This window comes from Rhinatrema bivittatum, chromosome 15, assembly GCF_901001135.1.
Source record: "Rhinatrema bivittatum chromosome 15, aRhiBiv1.1, whole genome shotgun sequence".
In the NCBI taxonomy this organism is placed as follows: domain Eukaryota; kingdom Metazoa; phylum Chordata; class Amphibia; order Gymnophiona; family Rhinatrematidae; genus Rhinatrema; species Rhinatrema bivittatum.
The window spans coordinates 56,435,514-56,449,583 of NC_042629.1; the positions used below are offsets into that span (position 1 = coordinate 56,435,514).

At 49.9% G+C, this 14,070-nt stretch overlaps 1 protein-coding gene across 3 annotated transcripts in view; it reads right to left on the reverse strand.

Annotated features, from left to right (window-relative positions):
• CROCC (ciliary rootlet coiled-coil, rootletin) overlaps positions 1 to 14,070 on the reverse strand; it is a 132,217-nt gene that overhangs the window by 53,380 nt on the left and 64,767 nt on the right. For all 3 annotated transcript variants that reach the window (XM_029577933.1, XM_029577934.1, XM_029577935.1), the window contains 3 exons: positions 12,647 to 12,793; positions 11,207 to 11,437; positions 3,781 to 3,974 (listed from right to left, as the gene is read on the reverse strand). In XM_029577933.1, coding sequence (XP_029433793.1) covers positions 3,781 to 3,974; positions 11,207 to 11,437; positions 12,647 to 12,793 — 572 coding nt within the window. The remainder of the gene's footprint in view (positions 1 to 3,780; positions 3,975 to 11,206; positions 11,438 to 12,646; positions 12,794 to 14,070) is intronic.

Genomic DNA, 14,070 nt, shown 5'->3' on the forward strand with positions numbered 1-14,070 from the left:
GATAGTCAAGAGGGTCAAGGCAGGGGGGGGGGGCGTCACCTCGGAGTCAGGCTCTTTGGTGGATTTGAAATGCTGCAGAAGGGGGAAAGCAGGGGTCAGGGCCCCCGGAGGAGTGGCAGATAAGAGCGGCAGTGGTAACAGCTCTAGGAAGCTGGCAACCCTGCCTCGTTGCCAGGAAAGCCAACATCCTCCCCCCCCCCAGCATCTGCTCCCTGGAGACGTGGGTGAATGGCGTGGGGTCTGGGTGCTAGGGTAGCCTAGGCGAACTTTACAGCCTTAGCGCTACCTCCTTCCAGCCCTCACCGCACACAATTTTAAAACCGGTGCATCTATAACAACAGATTTTACATGAAAAAGGACATTCTCAGTCTTCCGAGGTAAAAATATCACATCATGCCTATTACTTTTACATGCACTGCTGTGGGGCCGACCCGAAAACCCTGCAAAAAAAAAAAAAAAAAGCACTTGGAATCTATAAAAGTATTACGTCTATTGTTATGTGTACCGGTTGCGGGCTTGGCCCTCAGAAAGCCATGAGTTAAATGATTTACAATTGCAATATAGTAAACCTCCCATACCAAAAAATCACTAAATGCCAGCACTCAAGCAGTAACAACCCTGCCTATGAAAAGACAACACTGCAAATATTACACCTAGCCCTAAAACACCAATACACCTCTCCTATTAGAAAGCAGGCACTAGTCGGACTGTATAGATCTCTACACAGAAACTACATGCCAGCAGAATAACTCACCTCAATCACATGTGCAGAACACAGATGGACCCATACCAAATATAGAATAAAGTGACGATAAAGTATAAAGAGAAACGTGTGGACAAAAACTAAACTGGAAACCTCAGGAAGCCAGGCTGTGTATGCAGTGCAACAGTGGCTTTGAACCCTGGCTTTTCTGGATCCCAGTCCACTGCCCTAACCATTAGGCTATGCCTCCACCACATTTAAGAGAAGTCTGGGAAGGGGGATTATAAGAGATCAGGCAGCATGTTTTGTGAATATAGGCAGCTAGTTTCAGGCTGTATAGCTGGGGTAAGTTTTCAAAGGCTCCCCAGGTGGCTAGATCCCTTTGAAAGTGCAACGCTTACTAGCTAGAACTCGGGTGCTCACGTATTGGGCTGCAAACAGAGTCGCAGTCTCTGGTTCCCTGGAAGATTATTGAATTATGGTAAATAACTTGGGTACCCATGAATGAAGACTTGTGGCACTATTGTCTAACAGAGGCCTTTTCTGATTAATCTGGCAATTCCAAAAGGAGTAAAAAAAGGAAGCTGCCAAGCCAAAAAATACCATGAACCTAGAGGACATTTACAGTTGTGGTTAGGTCTCAAGTATGTTTCAGTTAATCTCTCAATAAACAGAAGTTGGCACAACCTCTCCATGATTCTGTATTAAGCTCATCAAGACAACTTTCTGCAATTTTTAATGCAAAATTACTATTTATTTGCTGAATTTAACAGACTGAAAATAATAAAATAGGGAATATGGCATGTGCAAAAGTCTGGACACCATTTCCATCAGTGCTTTGTAACACCTCCTTTGGCAGAAAGAACAATTTCCCGACATTTCCTAGAAGACATTTAGTCACAACCAGGCAGCGCCTGAACACCTCTTGGGATCTTATGATCCTGCTGCACCAGTCCTGTAGAGGGCGTGTGCAGACCTGGCGGTGCCATTCGACCTTTACAAATATAAGCTGAACAAATGGTCTCTTTTAGCCAACATGAAATCGTGGCTTTAGGATCTTTGATCCCTTTTCTTTAGCCCCACCAACCCCCTAAAAGAGATGATCCGATCGCCGAAAACTGCCAGTGACCTTAAGATATTGCAACAATCCTTGGGCTCTGGCGAATCCCGAGACCACTCTGGAAAAGCCGGCAGCTCAACCATCTGATTAACATTGCAAGGAGGACACCACACCTTCGGTGAGAAGGATGAAACCGCTCACAGCGTAAACCCACGATTGGAAATACGCAAGAGCGGATCTCTGCAGAACAAAGCCTGAAGCTCCGAAATCCGTCTTACTGAACAAATGGCCACCAAAACCACCGTCTTCAGGGTCAGGTCCGTTAGCGAAGCTCCGCACAAGGGCGCACAGAGGGGAGAGGAATGCCAGCGGGCGGAGTCGGGGTGAGGCTGACACTTACATCCAGACTTTCTGATTGTAAAATATTTAAGGTGAATTTTAAAAGCCAGGCAAGCGCCAAAATCAGGAGATTTGCAACGCCTCTAGCACACGCGGGTGTCCACCCGATTTTAGAAACCGTCCACATGCACACACAAGTCCCGATGCGCGAATATCTTGCACAGGGGGGCGGGGGGGAAGGGATGGAATGTGGGCGTGGTGTGAGCGTTCCAGGGCGGGACCAAACTACCTACGCACCTGAGTGCACGCCCAGGTATATTTGTGTGCAAATGTACTTCTACTATGGAGGGAGGTGTAAGTCTTAAAACTATTTCCAGGCATCTCTGAAGTCTTGGAGGGGGTCTGGTGGGTAACTGAGGCTAAGGAACCATGGGGGTTTGGAGGACTTTAGCTGTAGACTGGGCAAACTGGGTGCAAGGACTGGTGAAACTGGTCATGGCGTGGGCGCCTGCCTGTTCTAAAGTTTCCTCCCTTGCACAGCTCAAAGCAGATATTTATTTATTTATTTAACATTTTTTATATACCGCAGTTCTAGTAACAATGTTACTAATCACTTCGGTTTACAAGCAACTTTGGGATGACATAACAAATGTGTGTCTTACAGAGAACAGGAAGTCTGAACTGGGAATTTGGTTAAGATACATAACATTAAACAAAATGCGATATAACATTTTAAATAGTGAATCTAATATAACTAGCGATTTTGATCAATCAAGTAGCAGTCCTGTAATATGTGAGCAGTCGTAGGGGGGAGGCGAGGTGTATATGAATTCTTGATTAATTAGGCAGTGGGACATATGATGAGATGATCATGTAGTGATATTGATATTAAAGTTCCATTCATACGAAGGCTGATATCACGCTGTGGTGCGCACCACCATTTAGATCAGTCGCACGTATATGAGCGCCAGGGCTAATAACATGCGCGTGTGTGTGCAGGGTATAAAACTGCCGCGTATCTGGCCGCGCTCCCACACACACACACACACACACACACACACACGTGTATGCGCCTGCGTGCCCGTTTCAAATATACCGTTATGGGTACATACTCTCTCAGCAAAACCTCCTGCATCAGATGGCAGCGTAATGTGCGTATTTTTGCTGGGATAATTTTCAAAGCATATTTATTTATTTATTTTATTTATTTATTTAACAGTTTTTTATACCGACCTTCATAGTAAATAACCATATCGGATCGGTTTACATTTAACAATGGTATAACTGAAGTAACAATTCAAGTAAACGAAAGATAACAATGGGCAGGAATAAGTCAAAGTTACAATCAACAGTGAAAGAGAACTTGGAAGCTTGCAACAAGCTGGAAAGAAGATAAGGCAGGAAATAAATATAAAGTGTCACCAAGGAGCGTACGGGTTAAAAGCTTAAAAGGTGCTTTAGCACCTTTAGCTATGCGCACAAGTCCACTTTGAAAACTGGTGTAACTTGTGCAAATATTTGCCAGCCAACCTATGGGCAATGTTACAGAATTGTCCCCCAAAAGACTGTAGATGGGCGCCAATAAATGAGGAATAATAAAGGAATGGTCTTGCATTTCCCCACGAGCACCTCCCTCGTCTGGATCACTGCGCTGACATGCAATCCGCCTCTCCCTTACCTGAGCCCGGCTAACTCCTCCGCCAGTGCCCTGTTCTCGCGCTCGGATGCAGTCAGCTGCACCACCAGGCTCGCCTTGTCCTTCGTGAGCGTTTCCTTCTCCCGAGAGGCGCGCAGCAGGACCTCGCCGTGCCGCTCGGCCTCCCGCCGCGCCTGGATAAGGTCATCGGCGATGGCGCTTCTCTGTCGCGAGAGCTGAAACGGGTCAAAAAAAAAAAAAAAAAAAAAAGCAGGTGATGTGGCTCTGAACCACCCCGGGCTGGGTTAACGGTCCTCGTGCCTTTGACGACAATTTCAAGAAAAGATCAGGAAAGCTGCAGGACCCGTGACCTTGTTTTCAAAGAAAAATACCCTTTCAAAAAAAAAAGTGGCCTGCAGACTTTCCAGCTGATTTCCCACAGGTACAAAGTATGCACAGGAAAGCACTGGGGGGAGGAGTTAATTTTGCACTCACCACACCCCTTCTTTTCCCTTCTCTGCCATAACCCACCTCCACCCCTGGTCATTCCAGCATGGCTAAAAGTACACGCGTTACGAACCAAGGCTCTAGGCTAACCAGCACCCCGGGCAGAAATTGGAAATGGGGGCCCCATGAGCATCCCCGGGGAAAAAAAAATACCAGCCTCACTCCTGCCAGCACGAGCAGGGATTTCTCCTTCTTCCCCCCTCCCAGCCTGATTCCTACCAAGAATAGTGCCAAGGAGTGGTAAAGGCGGTAACATTCTGGTGTCATCTCGCTAAGGCAGCACTAGCGCTGTGTGAAGTAAAACAAAAATTCCTCTGGGTTCCTGCAGCAGCAGCCTGAAGGTAGATTCAAAATACGTCCATAGCTCACCATGAAAAAATACTGCACAACAACATTTTCTATCCCTAAAAGCTTCCTTCTTTCAGCCTCTCAGGCACAACTGAAGGGAGGACCTGTACGGTCTCGAAAGCTCACTCACTGCGCTATCATTTGTTGGTGGCCCAATAAAAAAGACACCACAAGTTACCAAGATTCAAGAGCACAGAGAATGAACGATCAAAGGTTGGAAAATACTGCGAGGATCGTTTGTAGGTAACATTTACATTACTATTCTTATTTTGGGCTGGGCAGCAACACTGGCAAAATCCCGTTGAAGTGCAAATCCCCCCCTAGGTAAGGCAGTTTTCGTGGGTAAAACGGAGCTTTATCCACGGACGTGCCCACACAGGTTATACAGGGCAAAGTACACGCATGGTGCCAGTAGGCGCCTACTTTTCTCCATATTTGCAGGGGGTGGGGACATTCCCAAGGGGTGGGACAGGGACTGAAACACCACAGGTAGTTTTGTATTATCAAAAGTACATGCGCTGCTTTCATTGGAAAAAAGCACCCATGCTATAGGGGCGGGGTGAAAGCGTGTGCAGGCTCTCACTTTGAAAATTAAAGGAAAATTATGTTTCTTACCTGATAATTTTCGTTCCTGTAGTACCAAGGATCAGTCCAGACTGCTGGGTTATGTCTCCCCTCCAGCAGATGGAGTCAGAGAGAAAACTGAAAGCACCTCCCAGATATACTGGTGCGCCACCTGCCGTCCTTCAGTATAATGGATAACCAAGCAGAAGAAGAAGAGAACTCCTCCGCACACTTAGCCAAATAACCATGGCAACTGTCTAGATCAAGTAGTAAGGTAGGTAAAAAACAGTAACCTCGTGCAGAAAAGGCAAAGCGCAAACAATGCAAACACCAATAGAACGCAATGCGCAAAACGAAAAGAACAATAAATCTGCAGCCCCTAAGGCATTCCTTCCCCAAACGAGAAAGAAGGAAAAATTCCACTTACCTTGTGCAAAGCGGAATTGTGATAGAAATGGGAGTCGAGCGGATTCTCCTACGCACAATATAGGGCGGGCGTCTGGACTGATCCTTGGTACTACAGGAACGAAAATTATCAGGTAAGAAACATAATTTTCCTTTCCCTGTACGTACCAGGATCAGTCCAGACTGCTGGGATGTACCCAAGCCGCTTTAAATGGGATGGGACCCCGAGAGTCTCGCTCGAATTACACTACTGCCAAAAGAATCAGCCGACGGCCCACGAACATCCACCTGATAATGACGAGCAAAAGTATGTAATGACTTCCAAGTGGCTGCCCTGCAGATCTCCTGGCTAGAAACCAGAGGATTCTCTGCCCAGGAAGACGCCTGAGAACGCAGAGAGTGGGCCTTAAGGCCGTCCGGAACGGGCTTACCACAACCAATGTACGTGGACGCGATCGAGCTCTTCAGCCAACGGGCAATAGTGGTCTTGGAGGCCTGTAGTCCCTTTTTTGTGGCCCCTGCCACAAGACAAACAGGTGATCCGACCGTCTGAAGGCATTGGTGACCTCCAAATAGTGCAAGAGCATGCGACGAACATCCAAACGCTTCAACTCGGACCCGTGAGAAGACTTCAGCTCCGCCTCCGAGAAGGATGGTAAATCTACAGACTGATTAACGTGAAAAGCCGACACAACTTTAGGCAAGAACGAAGGAACCGTACGTAACGACACCCCGGAGTCAGAAATGCGCAAGAACGGCTCTCTACACGAGAGTGCCTGCAGTTCCGATAAGCGACGGGCAGAAGCGATGGCCACTAAGAACAATGTCTTGAGGGTGAGATCCTTTAAGGAGGCTCGCCTCAGCGGCTCAAAGGGCGCGACGGTGAGGCCCTTGAGTACCAAATTCAAGCTCCAGGAAGGACAAAGGGCTCTGAGAGGAGGACGTAAGTTTCGAACACCGCGCAAGAATCTGGCCACGTCCGGATGACATGCGAGAGAGGATCCTTCAATCTTTCCTCTCAAACAACCCAGAGCCGCCACCTGGACTCTCAGAGAACTGTAAGCTAAACCCTTCTTCAGACCATCCTGTAGAAAAGTAAGGATATCCGCTATCACTGCACGACGAGGCTCAACGTGGGCGGTCGCGCACCAGGAGTCAAATACTTTCCCCACCCCGGCATAAGCAAGTGTGGTAGAAGGTCTCCGCGCGCGAAGCAAGGTAGAAATAACCGGTTCCGAATAACCTTTCTTTCTCAACCGCCTCCGTTCATAAGCCAAGCCGCCAGACAAAAGCGATCCGCCAGATCGAAAAATACTGGTCCTTGACAAAGAAGGTTCGGAAGGTGGCTCAACCGTAAGGGCCCGTCCCTGGCGAGATTGACTAGGTCCGCAAACCATGGTCTTCTTGGCCACTCGGGAGCCACTAGAATCACTGGACCTTGATGGGATTCTAGACGTCTTAACACCTTGCCGACTAAGGGCCAGGGGGGAAACACATAGAGTAGGGTGTGACAAGGCCATGGAATCGCTAGCGCGTCCGCCCCCTCCGATCCGTGTTCTCGCCTCCGGCTGAAGAAACGTGCTGCCTTGGCGTTTAGCCGGGTTGCCATCAGGTCTAGTCGCGGCACTCCCCATCGCCGGGTGATGAGACTCATTGCCTGGTCCGAGAGCTCCCACTCCCCGGGATCCAAGTACTGACGACTGAGATAATCCGCTTGGACGTTGTCTATGCCTGCGATGCGAGTAGCCGCGATGCGAGCCAGGTAGCGTTCCGCCCAGGTCATTAACAAGGACGCTTCGACCGCCACCTGCTGACTTTTCGTGCCGCCCTGGCGATTGATATACGCTACCGTGGTTGCGTTGTCTGTCAGGACTTGAACTGCCCGACCCCGTACCATCGGCAGAAGCTGACGCAAGGCTAGGCGTACCGCCCTGGTTTCCAGACGATTGATGGACCAAGAAGCTTGACGAGGGGTCCACGACCCTTGCGCTGCTCGCGATTGACAGACTGCTCCCCAGCCGGTCAGACTGGCATCCGTCGTCACTATGACCCAAGGGGGGGGGGGCTCGAGGTCCACTCCTTGTAAAAGATTGTCCGGGACCAACCACCACGCTAAGCTGGACCGCGCTCGGATTTCTGGTCCCAGCGAGAAAGAAGAGCCCTTTGCAACGGCCGCATGTGAGCAAAAGCCCAGGGCACCATCTCCAGAGTAGACACCATATGTCCAATGACTTGCAAATAATCCCAGGCCGTGGGCAACGTGAGATCCAGAAGTCTCTGTACCTGAAACATCAGATGCTCCATTCCCTGCCGAGTCAGGAATACCTTGCCTACCAAGGTATCGAAACGTGCTCCCAAAAATTCCAACCGTTGACTCGGGAGCAGCCGGCTCTTTGCAAAGTTGACCACCCAGCCTAGTGACTGCAGTTGCTGTATCACCAGCTGGACTGCCCGGTTGCACTCGCTCTCCGATTTCGCCCGGATGAGCCAATCGTCCAGGTAGGGATGCACCAATATTCCTTGACGTCGCAGGAAGGCCGCGACTACCACAAGCACTTTGGTAAACACCCTCGGAGCCGTTGCTAGGCCAAATGGAAGGGCGCAAAACTGGTAGTGTTCGCCCAACACCATGAATCTCAGAAATCTCTGATGACGTTCCCGGATTCCGATGTGGAGATATGCCTCGGCTAGATCCAAAGAAGCCAAAAATTCTCCCTTGTGGACGGCCGCAATAACAGACCCTAGAGTTTCCATGCGAAACCGGGGAACGCGCAAGGCCTTGTTTACTCGCTTCAAATCCAGGATAGGACGGAACGTACCTTCCTTCTTTGGGACTAGGAAGTAAATGGAATAGCGGCCCGTCCTTACCTCGTCCGAGGAAACGGGCAGCACTGCTCCTAGGGCCCGTAAGTGATTTACCATTTGGGCTATAACCAGTTGCTTTTCTCGAGGCCCGCAAGGAGATATCATAAAAAAGTCCCGGAGGGGCCGAGCAAAGTCCAACTCGTAACCGTAACGCACCACGTCGAGGACCCATTGATCTGACGTGATTTTGACCCACTCCTCCCAAAACAGGGACAAACGACCTCCGATTCGGGGGAAGGAGGAAGGGGTCAGCGCGCCTTCATTGCGAGGGTTTCCCGGCGGGCAATGGCTGGGAGGATCCCAATCGCTGCGGTCGCCTGCCTCGAAAGGAAGGAGACCACGATTGAGACCTCGGGCCTTGCTGTTTCTGGGAAAAAGAGCCACCCCTGCCGTAGTGAAATCTGCACTGCCCCCGGAACCGGGATCGCGCATTCCCGAAAGGCCGAAACTGACGGGGCTTGTCTTCCGGTAATTTATATACCTTATTATCCCCCAGGTCTTTGATGAGCTGAGCCAATTTCCCACCGAACAATAACTTCCCTTTGAAGGGGAAGGCGGCTAGACGTGATTTAGAGGAGGCATCTGCCGACCATCGACGGAGCCAAAGTAACCGCCGAGCCGCGACTGCCGAAGACATAGTACGGGCAGAGGTTCTTAATAGATCATACAAGGCGTCCGCCGTGTAAGCAACCGCAGCTTCTACACAGTCAGCCGGCGGAAGTTCCTGTGTGGTAAGCAATTGCTGAACCCAGCGGAGAGTGGCTCTCTGCACCATACTGCTACAAGCCGCTGCACGGACCCCCAGGGCCGCTATTTCAAAGATGCGCTTTAAAAGAACCTCTAACTTTCTATCTTGGAGATCTTTCAAGGCTACTCCTCCAGTGACCGGAATGGTAGTATGCTTAACCACAGCGGTGACCGCCGAATCAACGGACGGAACCTTAAAGATCTCCAAAGAATCTGAGGGCAGGGGATACCACTTAATCATTGCCCTACTCCCGCGCAGCGATGCCTCTGGAACGTCCCATTCTTTAGAAACAAGCTGCACTACCTTGGGATGTAAGGGAAAAGTTTGAGGGGGGGGATCTCCAATTCCTTCAACACATGCAGGATGAGAAAGTTAAGCTCGTCCTTGCCAAATAAGCGCAACACTTCGGGGTCATCTCCCTCGAGGGACCCCTGTAGGTCCGAGACCTCCGGGCCTGCGCCATCCGGAGATTCCTGGGTAAAATCTTGGCCCTCCAGGCCACCCGTACCCCCTAAAGAGATATTTCCCGTTCCTACTGGAGCCACAGCTTTTCCAGGGAGCTCAGGCTTACCTGGGATAGGAGACACCCTAGGGACCTTCACGGTAGGGGGCTCATCTGGCTCCCAGCCTGCCTCTGCCTCCAAGAATGCCTGGTGCATTAAAAGCACAAACTTTGATGAGAAAGGCACCCTCCGTTTAGTTGAGCCTGAAGGGGGAGGGGCTGGAGGAGCAGCTTCCGACCCACAGCGTGGGCTTAAGGCAGGTGGCGAGAGAGGAGAGAGAGCCTCCTCATCTGACGCTGAACCCTCATTTTGCCGCGCTGTCAAAATGGCCGCCGGCTCCCTCACACAGGGAGGCGGGGCTGACGACCGCGCGGCAGCCAGTCTCCCCTGTCGCGCCGAAGACGACTGCAAAGTGCCGCTGCGGGCAGCGCTTGGCCCCAGGGAGGGTCCCTCGCCCCCGGGAATGCAACGGGAGCAGAGACCCTCCCTGGAGAGTCGCGCCCCCGCCCTACCACAGGCCGTACAGGCCGAAGATCGCGACATGCCGAGACCGGGACAGAAGACGCGCCGAAGGTAAGAGTTCGCACAGCCCCAGAAAAGCGCGCCAAACAGCAGCTCGAGAAATCGCTGGGTGACTCAAAATCCACCCCCTCCGGAGTCCCTGGTAAGCGCGGCAGGCTAGGGTTTTAAAATAGGGCACTGCCTGCAACCAGCAGGCCTTACGTGTCCGCGAAGGTTCAAATTTACAAATTTACAAATTTTTTTTTTTTTTTTTGTAAAATGAAAAAACCCTCTTCAGCTTATGCTGGCAAAGATACCCCTAAAGAGGGGAGGGGGGAGGGTGACCAGCCCACCGGTAAGCTCTCCCCCGATACCAAAGGGACACTTAATCCGGGTAAACAGGGAGAGCGAAGCTCTCCACGCCTGCCTGAAATCCCTTAGAGCACTGCTGTTAACTTAATAAATCAAAAAATCTTTTTTTTTTTTTTTTTTTAAACTAGGGAAACCCCAGTTGATCTAGACAGTTTTGACAGTTTGGTCAGAAAAAGAGAAGAAAAGACCTAAAAGAAAATTTTAGTCAGGACAAACCGCAGGTTATGTCTCTCATCTGCTGGAGTCAGAGGAAATACTGAAGGACAGCAGGTGGCACACCAGTATATCTGGGAGGTGCTTTCAGTTTTCTCTCTGACTCCATCTGCTGGAGGGGAGACATAACCCAGCAGTCTGGACTGATCCTGGTACGTACAGGGAAGGCAAATTCCTAGATTAAAAAAAAAAAGTACCTGGAGATAATGCAATAAGGTGAGTAGTTTGAACAGGTGTCCTCAAAGGGCACACCCAGACCTGGGTATTAAGGGGTTAACAATCTGAACTGTACAGCGTTTAACTTCAAATCATGGAGAGTTTATGTTTAGCTCCCCACGCGTACTTCCTGGCTGGGAGCTTGCAGACATTTCTTTTTAAAGCGGAAACTCCGCAGGCTTCGCCATTCGGCGCGCTGCCTTTTGCAGGCCTCCCTTCCTCTTACCTGCCCAAGTTGCTCCTGCAGCTGCGCCTTTTCCTTCTGCAGGTTCAGCAGGTCCTGGGCCAGCTGCTCGCGGCTCTGCTCCACCGCCTGCAGGGAGTGGCCCAGCCCGTGCCTCTCCGTGTGCAGGTCCAGCTTCTCCTGCTCCAGGCGCACCAGTTCGTCCCGGATCGAGGCCTTCTCCTGCTCCACCTCCTGCTTCTGACCCGTCAGTGCGGCTTTCTCCTCTTCCAGCTGCACTGGGACACCAGAACCACAGTCAGTCTCCAGGCACCCCCCCCCACACACCAATATTTCCCCCTCTTTCTTCTGAAATGCATTTACTTCCTGTGGAGCCCCTTCCTCATCTCCCCCAAGAAAGGGAGAAGAGCCTGGGCATACCTGGGACTCCCACAAAATACCTCTCCAACTCAAGCTTATTCCCAGTAAAATTCTTTAAACAAACAAACAAAAAAATAACAAAACAGTTTGCTGATCACACTACGCGCTCAGGGGGTAATTTTCAAAGGAGTTACATGCATAAATGTAACTACTATTGTAGCAATTTTCAAAAGCCATTTACTCACGTAAAGTGCACTTATGCGAATAAATCCTATGGACGATTCAATGGCATATATTGTAGCAATTTTCAAAAGCCCACTTACTCGAGTAAAGTGCATTTACATGCGTAAAACCCAGTTTTACGCATGTAAATGCTTTTTAAAATCAGACCCTCAGTGTCTGGAAGCTGACTTTGTCCTTCTCCCTTACACTTACCATTAAATTATCATCACTGCGCTAACTGTAGCACTGGGCAAGTAGTCAACTATATCCCAAGAGGAGAAGAAACAACCCCTGGGCTTTAATACCCACAGTGGGTACGATTGTCACCGGGAGGTGTGCTGCTAGCAGGTGTGGGGGATTATTATCTCTGGAAAGCACGTCAACAGCAGGTGTCACAGCACAGGAGGAGTTAATATATCCAACGGGGTCTCTATTGTGACTGGAAGGTGTGTTAGCAGCGGGATCCTGGGGACCATGCACACGGAGGTCATTATTGTAAGTGGGAGGTGCGTTAGCAGCAGGCATCTTGGGTTAAAAATAGGAGCAGACTGTGAGCAACTGCAGAAGCACCTTGCTGGGCCGGGGAACCGGGCATCTAAATGGCAGAGAAAGGTTAATGTGAACAAGCATAAAGTGATGCACAAATGGAAAACTAACCCTGGCTACAGGTACACAATTCTGGGCTCCATATTAGGAGTCACCGTTCAGTAAAAGATTCTTGGAGTCATGTGGACAATACGTTGAAATCCTCAGCTCACTGAGTGGCGGTGGACAAAAATGCAAGCGTTAGGAATTATTTGGAAAGGGATAGAATGTGTCACTGGGAGGCGTGGTAACAGCGGGAAACGTGAGGACTGTATACACGAAGGTCACCATCCTCACTGGGCGGTGTCACGGTACCTGCAGGATCATCCTGTTCAGCTCCGTCTTGTCCTGTACCAGACTCTCATTGAGCGCACCCATCTTTGACAATGAGTCACGCAGAGACGCCTCTTCTGTCCGCAGCTTGTTCACGGTCAGCTCCAGCTCTGCCTGGCTTGTTTCAACCTGAGCAGAGACAGAGAGAGGGAAGGAGAGAGAGAGAGAGACACAGAGAGAGGGAAGGAGAGAGAGAGAGAGACACAGAGAGAGAGAGAGAGAGTGTGCGTGAGTACAGCTTGGAGCCCAAGCCGGGACTGTAGACTATACCAAAGGCCTGGCAGCCAGCAGCTGCTTCCCTGTGCGATGATCCCCACAACACTGACCGACCCCCACCCCTGTTGACTTTTGCAGTGCTGACTATTCCCATGCAGTACTAACTGACTACGATAGGCACCGAATCCTCCCACTAACTGACATCTATCAACCACTGACCAACTGAGCAATGAACGGGGATTGGTCAGTGAAAGGATTGGCTTCTTTCGATAGTGAGGTGAATTAAAGGAAAATTGGTTCTTACCTGCTAATTTTCCTTCCTGGAATACCATGGATCAGTCCAGATGAGTGGGTTGTTCATCCCTACCAGCAGATGGAGACAGAGAACAAAACATTGAGGCTCTGCTACATAACGAGAGTGCCACCTGCAGTCCCTCAGTATTGACCTGTACCCAAGCCAAGATGACTACCTTAACAAACCCCAATAAACTTGGGGCGAACAGATACCTAAAGGTTGGAGCCCCCTGAAAACTAGCCCTCTTAACCTAACAGATCACACATCTTAAATTATGTACATTTCTCATAACTCTGAATATATAACATAATCAGCTCAGCAACATCCAGAAGCGAGGAAGTATTTTGCAAAAAAGGGAACTGATCCGTGGTACTACAGGAATGAAAATTAGCAGGTAAGAACCAATTTTTCTTTTCCTGATCATACCCCAGATCAATCCAGACAAGTGGGATGTACTCAAGCCCCTCTATTCAGGGCGAGAACTCGAAAGACCCGCGCGCAACACACTTTCTCCAAATGAAGCCTCATCTGGTGCCCGCACATCCAAGTGGTAACGCCTGGTAAAAGTGTGTAGAGAAGACCACGTTGCCGCATGACAAATCTCCTGCGGAGAAAGCAGCTGATATTCCTGAGGTTGCCTATGCCCTAGTGGAATGTGCTCTCAACCCCTCCCGGCACTGACCGGCCCTTATAGATATAAATCAAAGCTAACGTCTCTTTCAGCCATCGTGCAATAGTGCCCTTGGATGCTTTATTCCCCTTCTTAGCACCACTGAACAAGACAAACAGATGATCAGATCTTCAAAAGGCATTCGTCACCTTAAGATATCGCAAAAGAATTCTGCACACATCCAACAAGTGAAGCTCCCTCACCATAGGAGCATCCACAGACAAT